The sequence below is a fragment of the Odontomachus brunneus genome, unplaced genomic scaffold, assembly GCF_010583005.1.
Source record: "Odontomachus brunneus isolate Ranch 3 - 2012 unplaced genomic scaffold, Obru_v1 Obru_scaffold_039, whole genome shotgun sequence".
Lineage (NCBI taxonomy): Eukaryota > Metazoa > Arthropoda > Insecta > Hymenoptera > Formicidae > Odontomachus > Odontomachus brunneus.
In genome coordinates, this window is record NW_022639489.1 from 949,271 (window position 1) to 963,987 (window position 14,717).

General features: G+C 40.8%; 1 protein-coding gene across 7 annotated transcripts in view; it reads right to left on the reverse strand.

Moving 5' to 3' along the window:
• Positions 1–1,660: 1,660 nt before the first annotated feature.
• LOC116844079 overlaps positions 1,661–14,717 on the reverse strand; it is a 189,503-nt gene continuing 176,446 nt past the window's right edge. For all 7 annotated transcript variants that reach the window (XM_032815197.1, XM_032815200.1, XM_032815199.1 and 4 more), the window contains exon 8: positions 1,661–3,305. In XM_032815197.1, the coding sequence (XP_032671088.1) occupies positions 3,169–3,305 (137 nt within the window). In that variant the 3' untranslated portion in view covers positions 1,661–3,168. The remainder of the gene's footprint in view (positions 3,306–14,717) is intronic.

The window sequence follows — 14,717 nt, forward strand, 5'->3', positions numbered from 1 at the left end:
TGTGTAGATCAGTTACTTCTTCGTATGATCTAATATGGTTTCCAAATTTTTGATAAAGAAACAGCATTATCTTCTCTTTATCGGTTAACATTTAAAAAAAAAAAAATTTGAAATTATAGTTGGAAAAAGAAAGGGAAAAGACAAAGAGTAAGATGCGAGAGAGCACGACTCGGTTTTAAAATACAAAGATGGAGAAGCGTTATCGTGAAGCGCAGGTATGCGCGAGTTTTGACTGAGTACGTGTGATATTACGTCGTGAATGAATAACCGCGTTCAATGCGAGCGAATGAACAACTAGGCTGGGAGTCTAAAAAACATAAACACGGGAGAAAAACAAGAATGACTTTGTTTTTCGTGTCTCGAGCTAGACGATATGACCGACTTAGTTGTTTATTTGCTCGCATCGAACGCGGTTATTCATTCACGACGTAATATCACACGTACTCAGTCAAAACTCGCGCATACCAGCGCTTCACGATAACGCTTCTCGATCTTTGTATTTTAAAAACGAGTCGTGCTCTCTCGCATCTTACTCTTTGTCTTTTCCCTTTCTTTTTCCAACTACAATTTCAAATTTCTTTTTTAAAAATGTTAACCGATAAAGAAAAGATAATGCTGTTTCTTTATCGAAAATTTGGAGACCATATTGGAGATCATACGAAGAAGTAACTGATCTACACATTCAATGCTGCATATCTTGATCGCAATTTTATTTCTAAATCCATCGTTCAGAAGACAGTGATACGTTTTTACGAAACAGAAACAGTTAAAGACCAAAATCCTTTCAAGCCTCATAACTCTAAATATGCCTAATGAAAAAATACTTTATTATAGGTTTCTGGAAAGCCCTTGAGATAAGCTACAAGAATATGTAATAAAAAGTGGGGAGTCCAATTTAAAAAATTCAATTTGACCTTCGTATGACCTTCGTCCTCCACCCAAAGTCAAATTTTTAGCCATCATTAGGTATATTTTATTAAGCCCTACAACTTTGCTACTTACATATTTTTCGCTACAATTGATCCTTTCCGAGATATTTGACCGTTTCCGGACTTTTTGCCAGCCCTGTATGTATCGATGATGCAAAATGTCACGTCGTGCAATTTCAAACAGATGAAGATTTTGCACGGTGATTATGCGCCAAAATGCACACGTACGTGCTACCCGGCCGCGATAGTCCGATGAGAGCTTTTCCCGCTGTTCTGTATACACGGGACGCGGACAAGAGTAAATAGCGCGGCACAACGTGGACACGCTTATTCGCTGGAATTTCATGAAATTCACGACATATTCTTCGTGTCCCATCTCCGGCAGAAGGGATGTGCACCGCGATACACGATATCAAATTACTTCCGTGTCTCCTTTAGCGCTGCGCGGCCGCTTTAATCCCATTGACTTTAAGAGCCGCGCTCAAAGAAATACCGTGAATTGCGAGAAGCGTAGCGAAAGGAACGTTCCGGGACATTGGGATCAAATGGAGTATCGCGGGTCATTTAATGAATTATTTGCGCGCGAAGTTAAAGTTACGAGATGTGGAATTTCCTACGGGACGTTTCGTCTTTATTTTCACCGCCGTTTCAATTAGATTCCCGCGAGCCACTCGTCATCTTCTTACGCGCACTCGCGGGACCAAATATACATGAGAGAGAAGAGAAAGGTGTTTTGCCACTTATATTTCATTTATTGTTACAATTATTTTACGTGCTGGAAATTATTGCCACTGTCGGCGGGACGATTCACAATTTATGCGCGTGCACACATGCACTCTTAATTTAGGATCTATGTTCGCGTGCAGGCGTCCCTCGAATAACACGACATTGGGTTGCGCGGAATTCGAATGACACGGTCACTTAATAAAGGGTGATATGCATAAAAAATAGAACAACCGTATGAATCCTGAACCTCCACCTTCAATGTTGTGTCTGCGAAATTCGAACGAATATTCGATCGCGCACCAACTTTCGTAAAAAGTCCAGGAAGACCTCAAAGTGGCGCAAATCTGTTTGCAGATTTTGGTTTCGTTGCGCCACTATCTCATTTCTGAGGTCGTTTTATATCTCTCTGCAAGTAGAAAATATTGTCATAAAAATTGTAACAACATTTCTGTAATCTCACAGATTATACAAAATTATGATCGAACTTACTATATATTTTTTTCTTAATAGTATTGTTAAAACGCTATTTTTAAAAATGTTATTTTAAAAATATATACGCGCGCGCGTTTGATTTTTTACTATAAAATTATTATAACTACTTGAATGTTTTCTTCTATTTAAGTAGATTGTCAAATTTATTATTTCTATTTATAGCATAATTTCTCAGTATAATTCAGCTTTACAAAAAACATTGTGAAAAAAAAAATATAATTTTAACGTAAGAAATATAATTTTAACGTTTAATTTTATTTTTACTATAACATTTTCTTCATGTAAATAAAAATGTGTCCGAAAATATTATTTCTCAACAAGATTATAGTTACTTAAAGTTGCACGATGTAGATACTGTGTATCCAAAAAGGTATGCTTGCGTGCGGAGAGCTAAGTCTGGAAAAAATTACACAGTTTTAAATTATTTACTAATTGTAACCGTGCTTCTCGAGGATCACCTGCATATCTTCATCAACTTCTTTCATTCTACTTCATATGAATTTTAATTCAATGTAGATTAAACTCAATGTGGATTATCTCGTGAACGCACTTATATATCGTTTCATTTCTTTATCCTAGTTAATTCCTCCGTCGCGTTGTAACATTAATTACGTAACGCACTAAGTAATTACGTTACATCGATCAATTCATCGATCGCGATATATAATAGTTTGATTATGAGTACTTACGTTACGATCAGAGTACGATATCTGCGCTTCGCTACGCCGTTAAGATACTTGCAGAATTAAATTAAGTTTCGTAACTGCACGTTTTGTACGTTCGTAAAGTGTATACGGCGAATAATTCTTGTCGCCTCCTAAATCGCGCATAACCCGCGCATTACGAATTTAGCGGGCACGTCGCGCCGCGTGTCGGAATACACCATAATACGATTTATAAATATGTTCTTAAGAGCTACAAGAGAGTTCATCTTACGATCTAAATCGGCTTGGTCGCATTTTAGGTACATCTCGGAAACGGCAAGAAATAAGCGTGAAATACTGTCGGGCGTGTGCGCTCGTTAGAGCAAGAAAGTTTGGCTGTTGCGCGCGAGTATTAGAAGCCACGAAAACGGAAGCAGAAGTCCGGACCAGTGCCTGACGTCACTTCCGGAGGAGATGTATCCGGCGTCACGTTGCATGGCTTCCGTGCGCTCCCCTGCAACAGAATGGCAAAAAAGGAGAATCAAGTGTCAGTGGCAACGGCTCGTCAAGCCGCCCTTGTATCGCGCGCTCGCGATCGTTAACGTATGAATATTTACGCGAGTGCGGTATTAAATTAACGGCGGCTTCACGTGATATCGCCTAATGAGCGTTGTGTCGGTAGGAACGCCTTGCGCGCGTGCGCGAGCGAGCGGACGTTGAAAAATTGCGGTATTAGGATATTGAATCTGGATATCTGGCGCGCCGGAAATCTTGATACTTTTTGAGAATAATGACACTGCCCACTCGTAAATCAATGTCGCCCCAAGATTACGGGATTATGGGTTTCCTCGTGTTACAAGAGATCCATTAATTACTGCGTTGTTTGAAGGATGTCGATACACAAGGCCTGCTGCGTCGTTTCTCCATTCCTCGCTATTTAAACTCAACGTGATGTTTCGGGCGACGCGCACCGGGAGAAGTGACGAGCCGCCGAAGTTTTTCAAGCGGCAATTTCGAATTATCAGAAATTGTGTCGCACGATATTGTCGGACGAGCTGGCTCACACCGAGTCTCCCTTCGCCGAGTGAAATTTACGCAGAACATTAATCGCAACTAATAGCCAACGGCGTAATTACGGCTTTTCTGTACCAGCCTTTCGCTTCTATCTCGTGCGACAGTTCCGTCACGATACGACAGTTTCACTCGCGTCGCGTCTCTGCGCGATCGTTCATCCAGCCGGCATAGATTATGCGCGATGTAAATGACACATAACTCGGAATACCAAAGAACACGTACGCGGCTCGCTTTCGCCAAGATTCATTCCACAATATTTCCGACGAGGCGCAAACAACGCTGACCGTGCGCCACGGTGAGTCCCGGAGAGCAGTAAATCTTTCAATCGGGAGCTGCCGTGCATAAATTACTCCGCCCGGCGTAGCCGGCAAAGCGATGCCCGGGCTGAAGAGAAACATTTCGCGCTTTGATCTCGCGGAATTCATTTTGCGCCCCCTCACCTACGCATCGGAACGGCCCCCCCTCTGTGCTCGATCGCGTCGCTGGTCGGTGTGGAAAGTAGTTAAAGTCTTAATGACGGAGAAACCTCAATTCCGACCAGCGGCCCTTTGAAGCTTAGGTCCCAATCGTGCGCCTCCATCTTTATGGTTCTTCACGACCATTAACGGGAGCGAAATCTCAACTTTCCAGTGGAACCGGTAACAGGTACTTTATTTGCTGAAATTACGCTTTTAACGACTCCCCTTTCCTCTCTCTCTCTCTCTCTGCTTTCTCTTCCTCCTTCTCTTTCTTTCTCCCCCTTTTCTCGATTACACAGCGCTGATCTTTCAATAACAGGAATATGTCCGCTTTGTGACGCACGAAAACTTACCCAACGTTACCTTTTAACTCCTTGTTCTAAAAAGAGAATACTGACAATTGCATGAGCATAATGCTCGAAAGCAAGAAACAGAATTTGTTTCGCAATTTAAACGTCTCATCTTGAATTTATATGAAATTATTGTTAAACGATAACATAAAGCAAAGGTTCCAGAAAGGTTACTTTTTCACTCCTCGTTCCGGAAAGAGAATATTGACAACTGTATGAGTAATGTTTGAAAGCACGAAACAGAATTTATTTTGTAATTTACATATATCACGCCGAATTTATATGGAAACGTGATTAAATTCTTGATTAAATGCTTGATTAAAATTCCGCGATTAAAAGGTAAAATTTTACACGGATTTGAGAAGTATCGCCTCCCAACCTGTTTCTCGAATAAGATGGCGCGATATTATTGCTACTTGCGCTTGATATAAGCCGGCAATAGTAATAGGCCGTACGCGGGGCAGCCGGCGGCGAGATTCCATCTCGATAAACTGCGTGTACTCGATAGCATGAAGTATCGATACGTTCGACCATACCGCAGGAGCACCACGTCATCAATATTCCACAAATGTCGCGGTTCGGATACATGTACTTACTAATGACAAATTAATTATTAATTTCTTGATGCGCGTAACGTTACGTACATCACGAGATACGAATTCATCCCTTCACTCAATGCGTAGATATAGTCGTCCGAATTTGTAACTAAATTTAATCATCCCCTCTTTCTTCTCCGTTATCTCCATCAACATGCCGTCTCTTTTAAACTATGACATTGTTCTGTCCTCATATCTAAATTTGCTAAACTAATTAAATTTGCTAACATAAAAATAATATTAATTTTAAAGGAAAGTATAAAAAATTCATTACCGTGCATCTCTAAAACTGTTACCAACGGAAGATCTTGCTTGCTATATTCGAATTCAGCAGGTCAAAATTAGTACAAATCAGTAACTTTCATCTTTGATACAAAATAGCTGATGACCAGTGTTATTTTTTTGTTCATATTTACCAAACAGTATGATTATATCCACCTAAATGTTTAGTTGAAAGTGTCTCACTAAAGCACTATTATCCAGACTTGATAATTATTACCAATTCTTTTTCTCAATATTTCCACATGTTCTCTGTACGAAAGGTATAAAAGAATAATAGATCAATGTAAGCGGAAAGAATGAACGAGAGATAGAGAGAAAAAGAGAGAAGAAGATAGAGAGAGAGAGAGAGAGAGAGGTGGCAATAACGTCGCTAAGTAAGAGTCAACTCGCCGGCGTCGTAAACACCTCGCAACGACGGCAACCTGTTGAAAATTTCACGGTGTTATTTGGCTCGCGTTAGGTCGGGGGTGATCGTGTGCATACAGATAATACGATGACACAGGGGTAATTATCGGTACGCATATTGCACACTTCGACGGGGATCGATAACGATCCGCCGTGGCCGTATCAATGGCAATCTCCAGAATTCGAGCGACAATGTGTCGCCAAAGCATGCCTGCGTACAGCCGGGTATGCCGGCCGATCAGGTATTAGTACGAAAGCCGCGTCATTAACCGTATGAATCGCACGTCCGATAGAGGCCTGCCTGCGACCAACACCACCACCGAGCCGCCCCCGCGTTCAGCATCTGGGAATGCGACACGTGTGTACGCGGCACGTGGCGCGTGGCACGCATACGCGTCGTACTTGCACGCGCGGCAAGTGGGAAGGGTTGGAACGGAAGCTAAATCTTTGCGTGCGCGACGCATCTGCGTCCCGGCGCGACGATCCACCGCCGGTGGTTTCTGATCCGGTATGTGTGTGTGTGTGTGTGTGTGTGTGTGTGTGTGCAGTGACACTTGATGGTCAATATCTACTTAGCACCTCGTGCATGGACAATGCGGAATGCATATAACACGTATGCGCATCGTTCCACGTTGTGGTGGCATACACAGCAAGCTCAACACGCGTTAATTTCAAGTATACACAGCTAGGAAAATTCACTCCGCCGAAACCGTGAGAAAGAGAAGAGAGAGAAGAAAGAGAAAGAGAGAAAGTATCTCCACTCGAGTCACCGTGCCGTTCTACTTCAAAAAAGTTTAAAAATAGCGCAAACGTCATATCATTCCTATCGAGAGGTTACTCGTTAGTCGGTTCTCAATCCAATGTCACGTTTTGCTGTACTCCATACCTTTTGTTTTCTGAGGTATTCTGAAAGGCTTATTTTATGTTGCTATTACGTTTCTTTAGGTTTTTATGTTAATATGTCCTTATTTGAACAATTTTTAAGCTAATGTTCCTCTTTTTAATTTTCTAGTTACGATCAACCACAGAGTTACTCAACATAAATTTAAGAACGCGCAAAATTCCAATGGTTTCCAAAGTTCCAACTTTTATCACAAATATACATTACTTCATTCTATAGGGATGGGGACGTATTGACAATTTTTCATCAGAATTTTATAACAAATGAGTAATAAGTTCGTAAGACGGCAGTCAGTATCGCGCCCGCCCGCCAATATTTGGGCGAGAGGCACGGTCGCTTAAGGGTTAAACGTACGAGGAGTACTAAAAATTTTCAATTATCGTCTCTTTGTCGAGATCCGCCACGCGGAATTATCCGCGAATCTAGTTTCACTTTATACGCCAGCTTTTCATTACTCCGCGAACGTTTCCGCACGAAACGTATTTAAGTTCTACAGAAACGAAGGGGAAAAAAATGGGCACCGACATAATATAAAATAACACGAGATTAATTATAACAGAGAACTGATACGCAGGGTTTAGCGAGCGCGAAATTAAAAATTAATTTTCAATCTGCGATACCGAGCCGGTGAGAGAGGGATACCCGAGCAAATAATTTCCCTCGTGAGTCAATAACTTTTTCGGAATTACTTGGCTTGGACTTGGAGGCCGTCGTGAGAGGCACGAGGGCCGTCCCCGTGGCGGAATAAAGCCTCGCGATGCGAAGGAGTATATTAGTGGATGCGCGTGATTACGCGGCTGGAAGGCTGCAATGCCCGTCTGTCTGCGCTACGTTCAGTTACGAAAAGACGTGACTATTAAATTTACAGAGAGACCAATAAGAAATTATAAAGAAAGTGTATAATTTTATTGATACAGAAGGATACTCAACGCTCGGTGATCAACAACACAATAGTCTGAACTCCAATACTTATTGCTCGCAGTCTTATTAACTTTTTAACCTGAATGCCTTTTGTAACCAAAACCTACGAATAAAAACTCGATTGTCCTCAACCAACTAATGTATACATCATGAGCTAACTGCCTAACAATCTCAAACGCTATTTCCTCCGACTCTTGCTGTAACATCTCTCCTTCTTACACGCGACACACGCACAAAGGATCTGATCTGTTTACGTTATTCTGGTTAAATCTAATCTGGCTTTGTTATGATGGTTTCATCGATATTTCTTATTTCGTCTTGGATCCTCAAATTCAAGGGGCGATTACCGTTCTCCACCGTCCTCTTTTCTTTTCAGCGAAGTGTATCAGCGTATAATAAGCGCGATGCTCTCGCGCACGCGTTTGCGTTATATCCACGTGGAATCGCAATGATGTACGAGCGCTGGAAGTTCACGAGTAACTTGCACTTTAGTTCATCCTCCCGCTTTTAGCAGCTCCTTAGACACTGTCTCGGAAACTGTCCGCCGGCCTGTCCAAGACTAGCGTCTGAAGCTGGCCAAAAGAATAGAAAGTTTCACGAAAATGGGGATTCCTATTTAATGGGTTTGCGATTCACCATCTTCTTCGCGGTCAAACGCGGATGTAAAGGTAACACTGGTTTGCAACAAAAACTCTTTTGTCACATGGATCAAATTACGTGATCTATACAGTACTTTTACATTTTAAGAGAAAAAAATAAAAAGCTTTGCCAATCTGTTCGAAACCACACCATAAAATGGTATGGTAAAATATTTTTTATCATAACCAGATGCTGTCAAATTTGCTGTCAAAAATAATCTGACAAATATTGCTTATTCTTGCAATAATAAATTATCAGGAATGTACATAAAGTGTGCATAAAGACAGGTTGCCTTCTGGTTTCCATAATAACGTTGTGTATAAATTGCACTGCAGTAGTTGTGAGGCGTCGTATGTTGGTCAAACTAGTAGAAGACTCTCTACGCGCATTGCTGAGCATAGGAGAATACCAAGGAGTTCTACAGTTGAGTTAACGGCCATACAAGAACACCGTTTGAGAAAAAACCATGATTTCAATTGAGATCAAGCCAAAGTTTTGCATGAGGAACGTTATTACTTGAAACGCCTGATATCAGAAATGATTTATATTAAATTTCAAAAGCATGGACTTAACTCTCAAAAGGACACAGAATATTTGGGCAACAGCTACTGCGGCTTATTATGAAAATAAAACTTTGTTTGTTTCCTTCTCTTCCAAAAGTCGTCGCCGCAATGTTAATGCTCGTGTATATAAATCTGTTATTATCTCTAAATATTAATCCCTTGAACTCGAATTAGTCCTTTTTCCTATTATTTAACTTTTACATTTAATTAAAAAAATGTAAGCAGACTTTCTTTATATATTACCCAGTTTTCCAGTTATGTGATTTTCAAATTTCTAGAAAATGGATTTTTTCTGTATATACAGATTTATTCTTTTTTACCTAATTTTAAATTTTTTGTTAGCTATTTAATATTTGGTATTCGATAAATTATCGTATTTAAAAATAAAAAAATTTAGCACCAGTTTTTATCAAGTGCTAATTTGAAGATAATTGACCAAATATCTAACTAAAGAAAAATCGTGTAAAAGAAAAAAAATCATTAATTAACCCCTTTAACTTCCTTAAGAATTAATCTTAATAAATTTTTATAGACAAATGTATTTGGAAGGAACTTGATATGGAGGATACTTCATATTGAAAGTGCTTCAAAAGAAATAAAAAGATGTTGAATTAAATCAAATTGCGAATTGTATGCTAATGTCTCAATATATTGTGATGATCATTCTCAGATTCTACGCTTGAAAACACACAAGAAGCACATGAGGAATCCCACGTGCCAAATTAGCAGTTGGCCAGCGAAATTATTTTTTAGCGACGAAATTATATCGCTGTCGAATAGATAATCGTTGCTTGCAATCGTTTTTTATACAACAGACTGGAAAATTGAAAGATTATGAATCTCTAGTTGAAATTCGTTTATCGAGGCCCGCTGTAATCCATATCCGCGTCCGCGGCTTAAACATTCCCATCGGCGATGCGGATATGGGCAGCGCTCGAAAAATTAGTTGAGGGGTGTCCGGATTTCACTTTGCACGAGTGTACATATATAATATGTATATTTCGGGCGGGAAATTTAATAATACCGTACATTAAACGCGGGCAAGCACGCGAGGGTGGCGAGGGGGCACGAGATAAGAAGCAAGAGAAGAGAGATCCAGGAGGAGCGCGGAGAGTTTGGAGCCGGTATAAACGACAGTCTAGGGAACCGTTAGGTATTAAACTCCCTGCAAACTTCCGCAGTCCGTCGTGCTCGATATATATTTAAAATATCCTGGAAGTATCCATGAATCGTCTAGACTGAGCCGGCGACGTACCGAGGCACCGGGGATTCGCAGCATGTCGGAAAGTGATATCATAACTCGCTGCAGCAAAGCGACGCGCCCCGATTTGCGGGGCCGATATTTAACGCCTGTCCCCGAAACATCTTCGCGTTTAGTCCTTCAATATGCGCGTGCGTTTTGTTACTTCAGATAGTCTGACCTACCAACTGTAGAAGCCACAATGTTTCAACCCCTATAGGCGAGGTTAATTTCATTTTACTTTCAAATCACTTCTACGAACGCTTTGTAGTACCAAATTGAAACGACACTGATTGATCCGCCCATCCTTCCCTAGAAAATTCTGAAGAGGGGAAGATTTAATTCTCAGCGGGAGAAAAATGGTAGCAAAAGACGCTTGTGTATTAACACAATTTGGTGAAAATTACAACAGTGAATTTACTAGAAGATTTTCAATTTTATTTGTTCAAATTCGCACTTAGTGAATTTGTTCACTTTTCTAGTTTTTACCACATTATGTTAATACACAATCGACCGCCTCGTCACATATACGCATGTAAACCACGTACTCACTTAAAATGACGATAATTTTTAATTGATTATATAAGTAAAAGATGTTTGAACGTTGAGAAACACGTATACATGCACATTGTATCTTATAAATACGTCTTGCTAGCAGCTTACTTAAAACACTCTCGAAAGTCCGCAGTCGGCTCCAAGAGGGGTGAGGATGGAGCGAGCCCCGAAGACAGCCAAGAAGAGAAAAAAAAAAGGAAACAAAAAGAGCCGCGCCTGAATCGAGATAGTGAAATTAAAAGAGGTCAAGAGAGAGAGAAAGAGGAACTTTCGACGGAACCCTCGACCACCCTTGGCACTCTCCGTCTGCCGCAATTCTGGATGAGGCTGGATAGCCTCCCGAGAACGAACGAACGAGGAAGATCCCGCCGCGAGGTGCAAGCGGCGCGAAAACTCGGCGATGTGCAATTAGGAAAATTGAATTCCGGCGTAATTAACTTTCTTAATTAATGGAATCGCGGAATTGTATCTTTAATCTGGCCGACCATAAGTGCCGTTGGCAGACGCGGTAACGTCGAGCCAGTAAGTGACAGGAAAGAGGGAAAAAAGAGAGACAGAGGGAGAGAGAGAGAGAGAGAGAGAGAATTAGAGAGGAAGACAGAGAGGTTGGACGCGCCTTAGAGACGAAGATGAAACACGATTCGGGGCTGTTTGAGCAAAAGAGGGGCGACAAGGAGGGGTCGAGAAGAAGGGTAGAGATGGAATAAGGGGTGAAAGTGGAACGGGGATAAGACACGAGACTCTGCCGCCGCGGGAGAGGCGGCGGGCGTCGACTGCGACAGGGATGGGAAGTCGCTGTAAGTTTTGATATATGCGCGACGTTATTTACGATCGCATAAGAATTAGCCGAGACGGCCGCCAAAGCCTGTCCGCCGGCCCGAGAGCCGGCAAAAACGCCGGCATCAGCCCGCGGACTGGCACACCGCACTCGACGCGTTTTTGCGCGCAACGCGCATTGGCTTCCTCAAAAGTCGTTAAATCCCGCGCCGCTTTCGACAAATCGCGCGCAAATGGCGTTTCTTGCCGCGCGCGCGAATATTCGGTGAGAACGGATACTTAAGGAAAGGAGTACGACGCGTACGCGAGGCCAGAGGATGGCATTGTACGGCAGCTCTCGTGATTTAGTGACGTCGGCGAATTAAGGAGTCTATTCACCAGGTATGTACTTTTGGGGCGCTCAAGAGAGGCGTATCAAGGGAGCTAGTCGTGAACTATTCATCGAACAGAATTACGGTTTTATCTATCTATTTCATTGTCTTTGTGATTGACAAACATTAATTTGAAACTGACCCCCTGATACTCAGTATATTGTTGCTCGAAGCATAAAACAACAGTTTTTAGCCTATAATCGACTGTTGCACAAACACAACAATATCCTTTCTTCTATGCCGCGTTTCCTAGTATGTAATATTAACAATAGTATGTTTTTTATCTGGATGGTATCATTTTTTACGGAGTTACACGGAATAATAGTCATCTATATTATCTTCTACCATAAAGTTATATGTGCGAAATTGCGCTGTTCAGTATTAAATTTCTGACGTATGGTGCAGACGAAACTTTAACCACAAATGTGTTTCGCTACAATAAGAGTTACGTGAAATTTCTATGTAATTTTAAGCGTCTTGCTTCAAGTGAATAAACTCCTTAAGGGACAGAACCTCCGAGTATCACGCAATCAGAATACCGGTTATTCGATGGGAAACTTGGAGCGGAGTGGCAAGGGAAGAATTTTTGCGCAGGGGGATGTCGCTAAAAGCTAAAACGGTTAATACATTGGAACTCTACTTTTGCTTTTCCCATTTTTTTTTTTGTCGAAAAAGTTCTTGTCGAGATTAAATTGTTCTTGTACGCTATAAAGCATAGAGGAAAAATATCGTACGGAGATTATCCCGCTCGTGTCCTACAAGTGAACTCAGAAACGTAGTTTCCATTTTACCCTCTCTTATCCGAGACAATGCATTAGGGTCAAATTACGTTTCTTCCTTTTTTTGTTCTTTCTTTTTTTACGCTCAGCTGCCCACCAATTTCACCCGGCGGATAGATGTTAGATCGCCTCGTGGAGAAGAGTAAGTTAAATAAGACATTAAGGCGGACCACTTTCCGCCCCCTCTTGTTTACGAGCTCCGAAAAAGGTCCACCCTCCCGTCGCTCTCTAATCATCTTGAATTAATTATCCGCGGCTAATCTGGCGTTTTAATTAACGCACGGGGGCCGCTTATTATTTCGCGGGATGAACTCGTCCACCGACTGTCCAGGCCGAAAGCTCCCGCGAAAACATTTTGACGTGTATTTCGACCCGTTTTCTATGAATTCCCCCGCGAAACCAGAAGCTTTCATATTTCGGAACGCGCCCGCCAAATCGTTAATCGAATCAATGCCGTTCCAATAAAATCCAATAAAATGCTCCACCCGTCATAGATTCGCCACGCGGATTTCCAAGTTTTGTAAGCGGCGATGTGACGGTTTTTAATGGTCTTGATCCTCTAATCTCGAGATGCGGCAAAAAAAGTTATGAGCTCGCGCCCGATTACCGGGACGAATGCCAATTAAATAATTGCAGGCTGATCGATTATTAGCCGTCCTTGCGGCAATCGCGAGACAGCTGGAGAGAAAAGTCTTCGTCCCTCCGTCTCTCGTCCGACCGATTGGATTGAGCATAAAGTTTTGATACTATCTCGACTGAATCGATATCCGTTGTACGGGAAAATCGTGCGTGCCGCTCTCGCTGCAATCTTCAAACCATTGCAACAAATCTCGGAAACGATCGCGGGAAATATTCAGAAAGTAACGTTACACGCAGAGAATATTTTTCTCGAATATATAAACATTCATGCACCAAAGAAATATCATAGTATTCTTGTCTGGCCGGGATACACTTTCAAGCGTTCGAGTAGCAAGCTCATTTATATCCAGGCCATTCTAGGAACTGCTCGGAGCATTTTTGTCCAAAACTTATTAAAAATAAAATAATAAATCAAATATAAAAATGTATCAAATTAAATACAATAATTAAGTAATTGAATTTAAAAAAATACTAAATTAATAATATTAAATATAATAATTTAATAATTTATTAAATATAAAAATATTAAAATTAAAATATTAAATGACGTTAAAAATAAAAGCAGCAATTTATTTCTCACAAAAAGCTACGTGGTCTTCAGCTAGAAGGGTAAAGGAGATTTTAATAATTTTCGGAGATTTTTTCGCGGGCACGCCAAGGGGAGAAAAATCGAGGACACTAATGACACTTTGATGGTAGCAAAAATACGTTGTCACGCAAAGGATTAATATAAACAAAATTTCAAGAAAAATGCAAAAAGAGCGAATAATAAAACTGTACGCAGAAGTAATTTGTTTCCACGAAGTATGGATAGAACTTTTGAAGAAAGAAGTATGGGGAGAACTTTTCAGTCTGACCTAATGTACTCCAAGTACACGACGACAAACATTGCCATTACAGTTTATCTAACGTATTGCGCGTGATCATATACCAATCTTCTTTAATCGATAACTCAAAATTTCATGCGCTTGTTTGCAAAATGGTATGGAAAGTTTGTTCAGTTTGATAAGTTGGAGTATATCATTAATTGTCGGACACTCTGTATACATCCATTTCAACTTTGTCTCAAATTGTCTCAAATTGTCATTTATTATATAGATAGTAAAACAAGTGTGTAGAAATATAATTTTGTTCAATAAGTAGAGTAAATTTATCTGAAAAAAAAGTTCTGGTTAATCAGAATCTTGTTAACTTGAACAGAATTCTGTTAACTTTAACCCCGGGACTCTGCTTTCTTAAAGTGAATCAGTGAATAGTCACTAATATCAGTTATAAGTATAGCACTGAGCACTTTCAGTGCAATATTTATAACTGCAAATCAGTGTACATTCACTGTTTTCAGTGATGTTTCACTGATTCATTTTAAGAGAGTGATT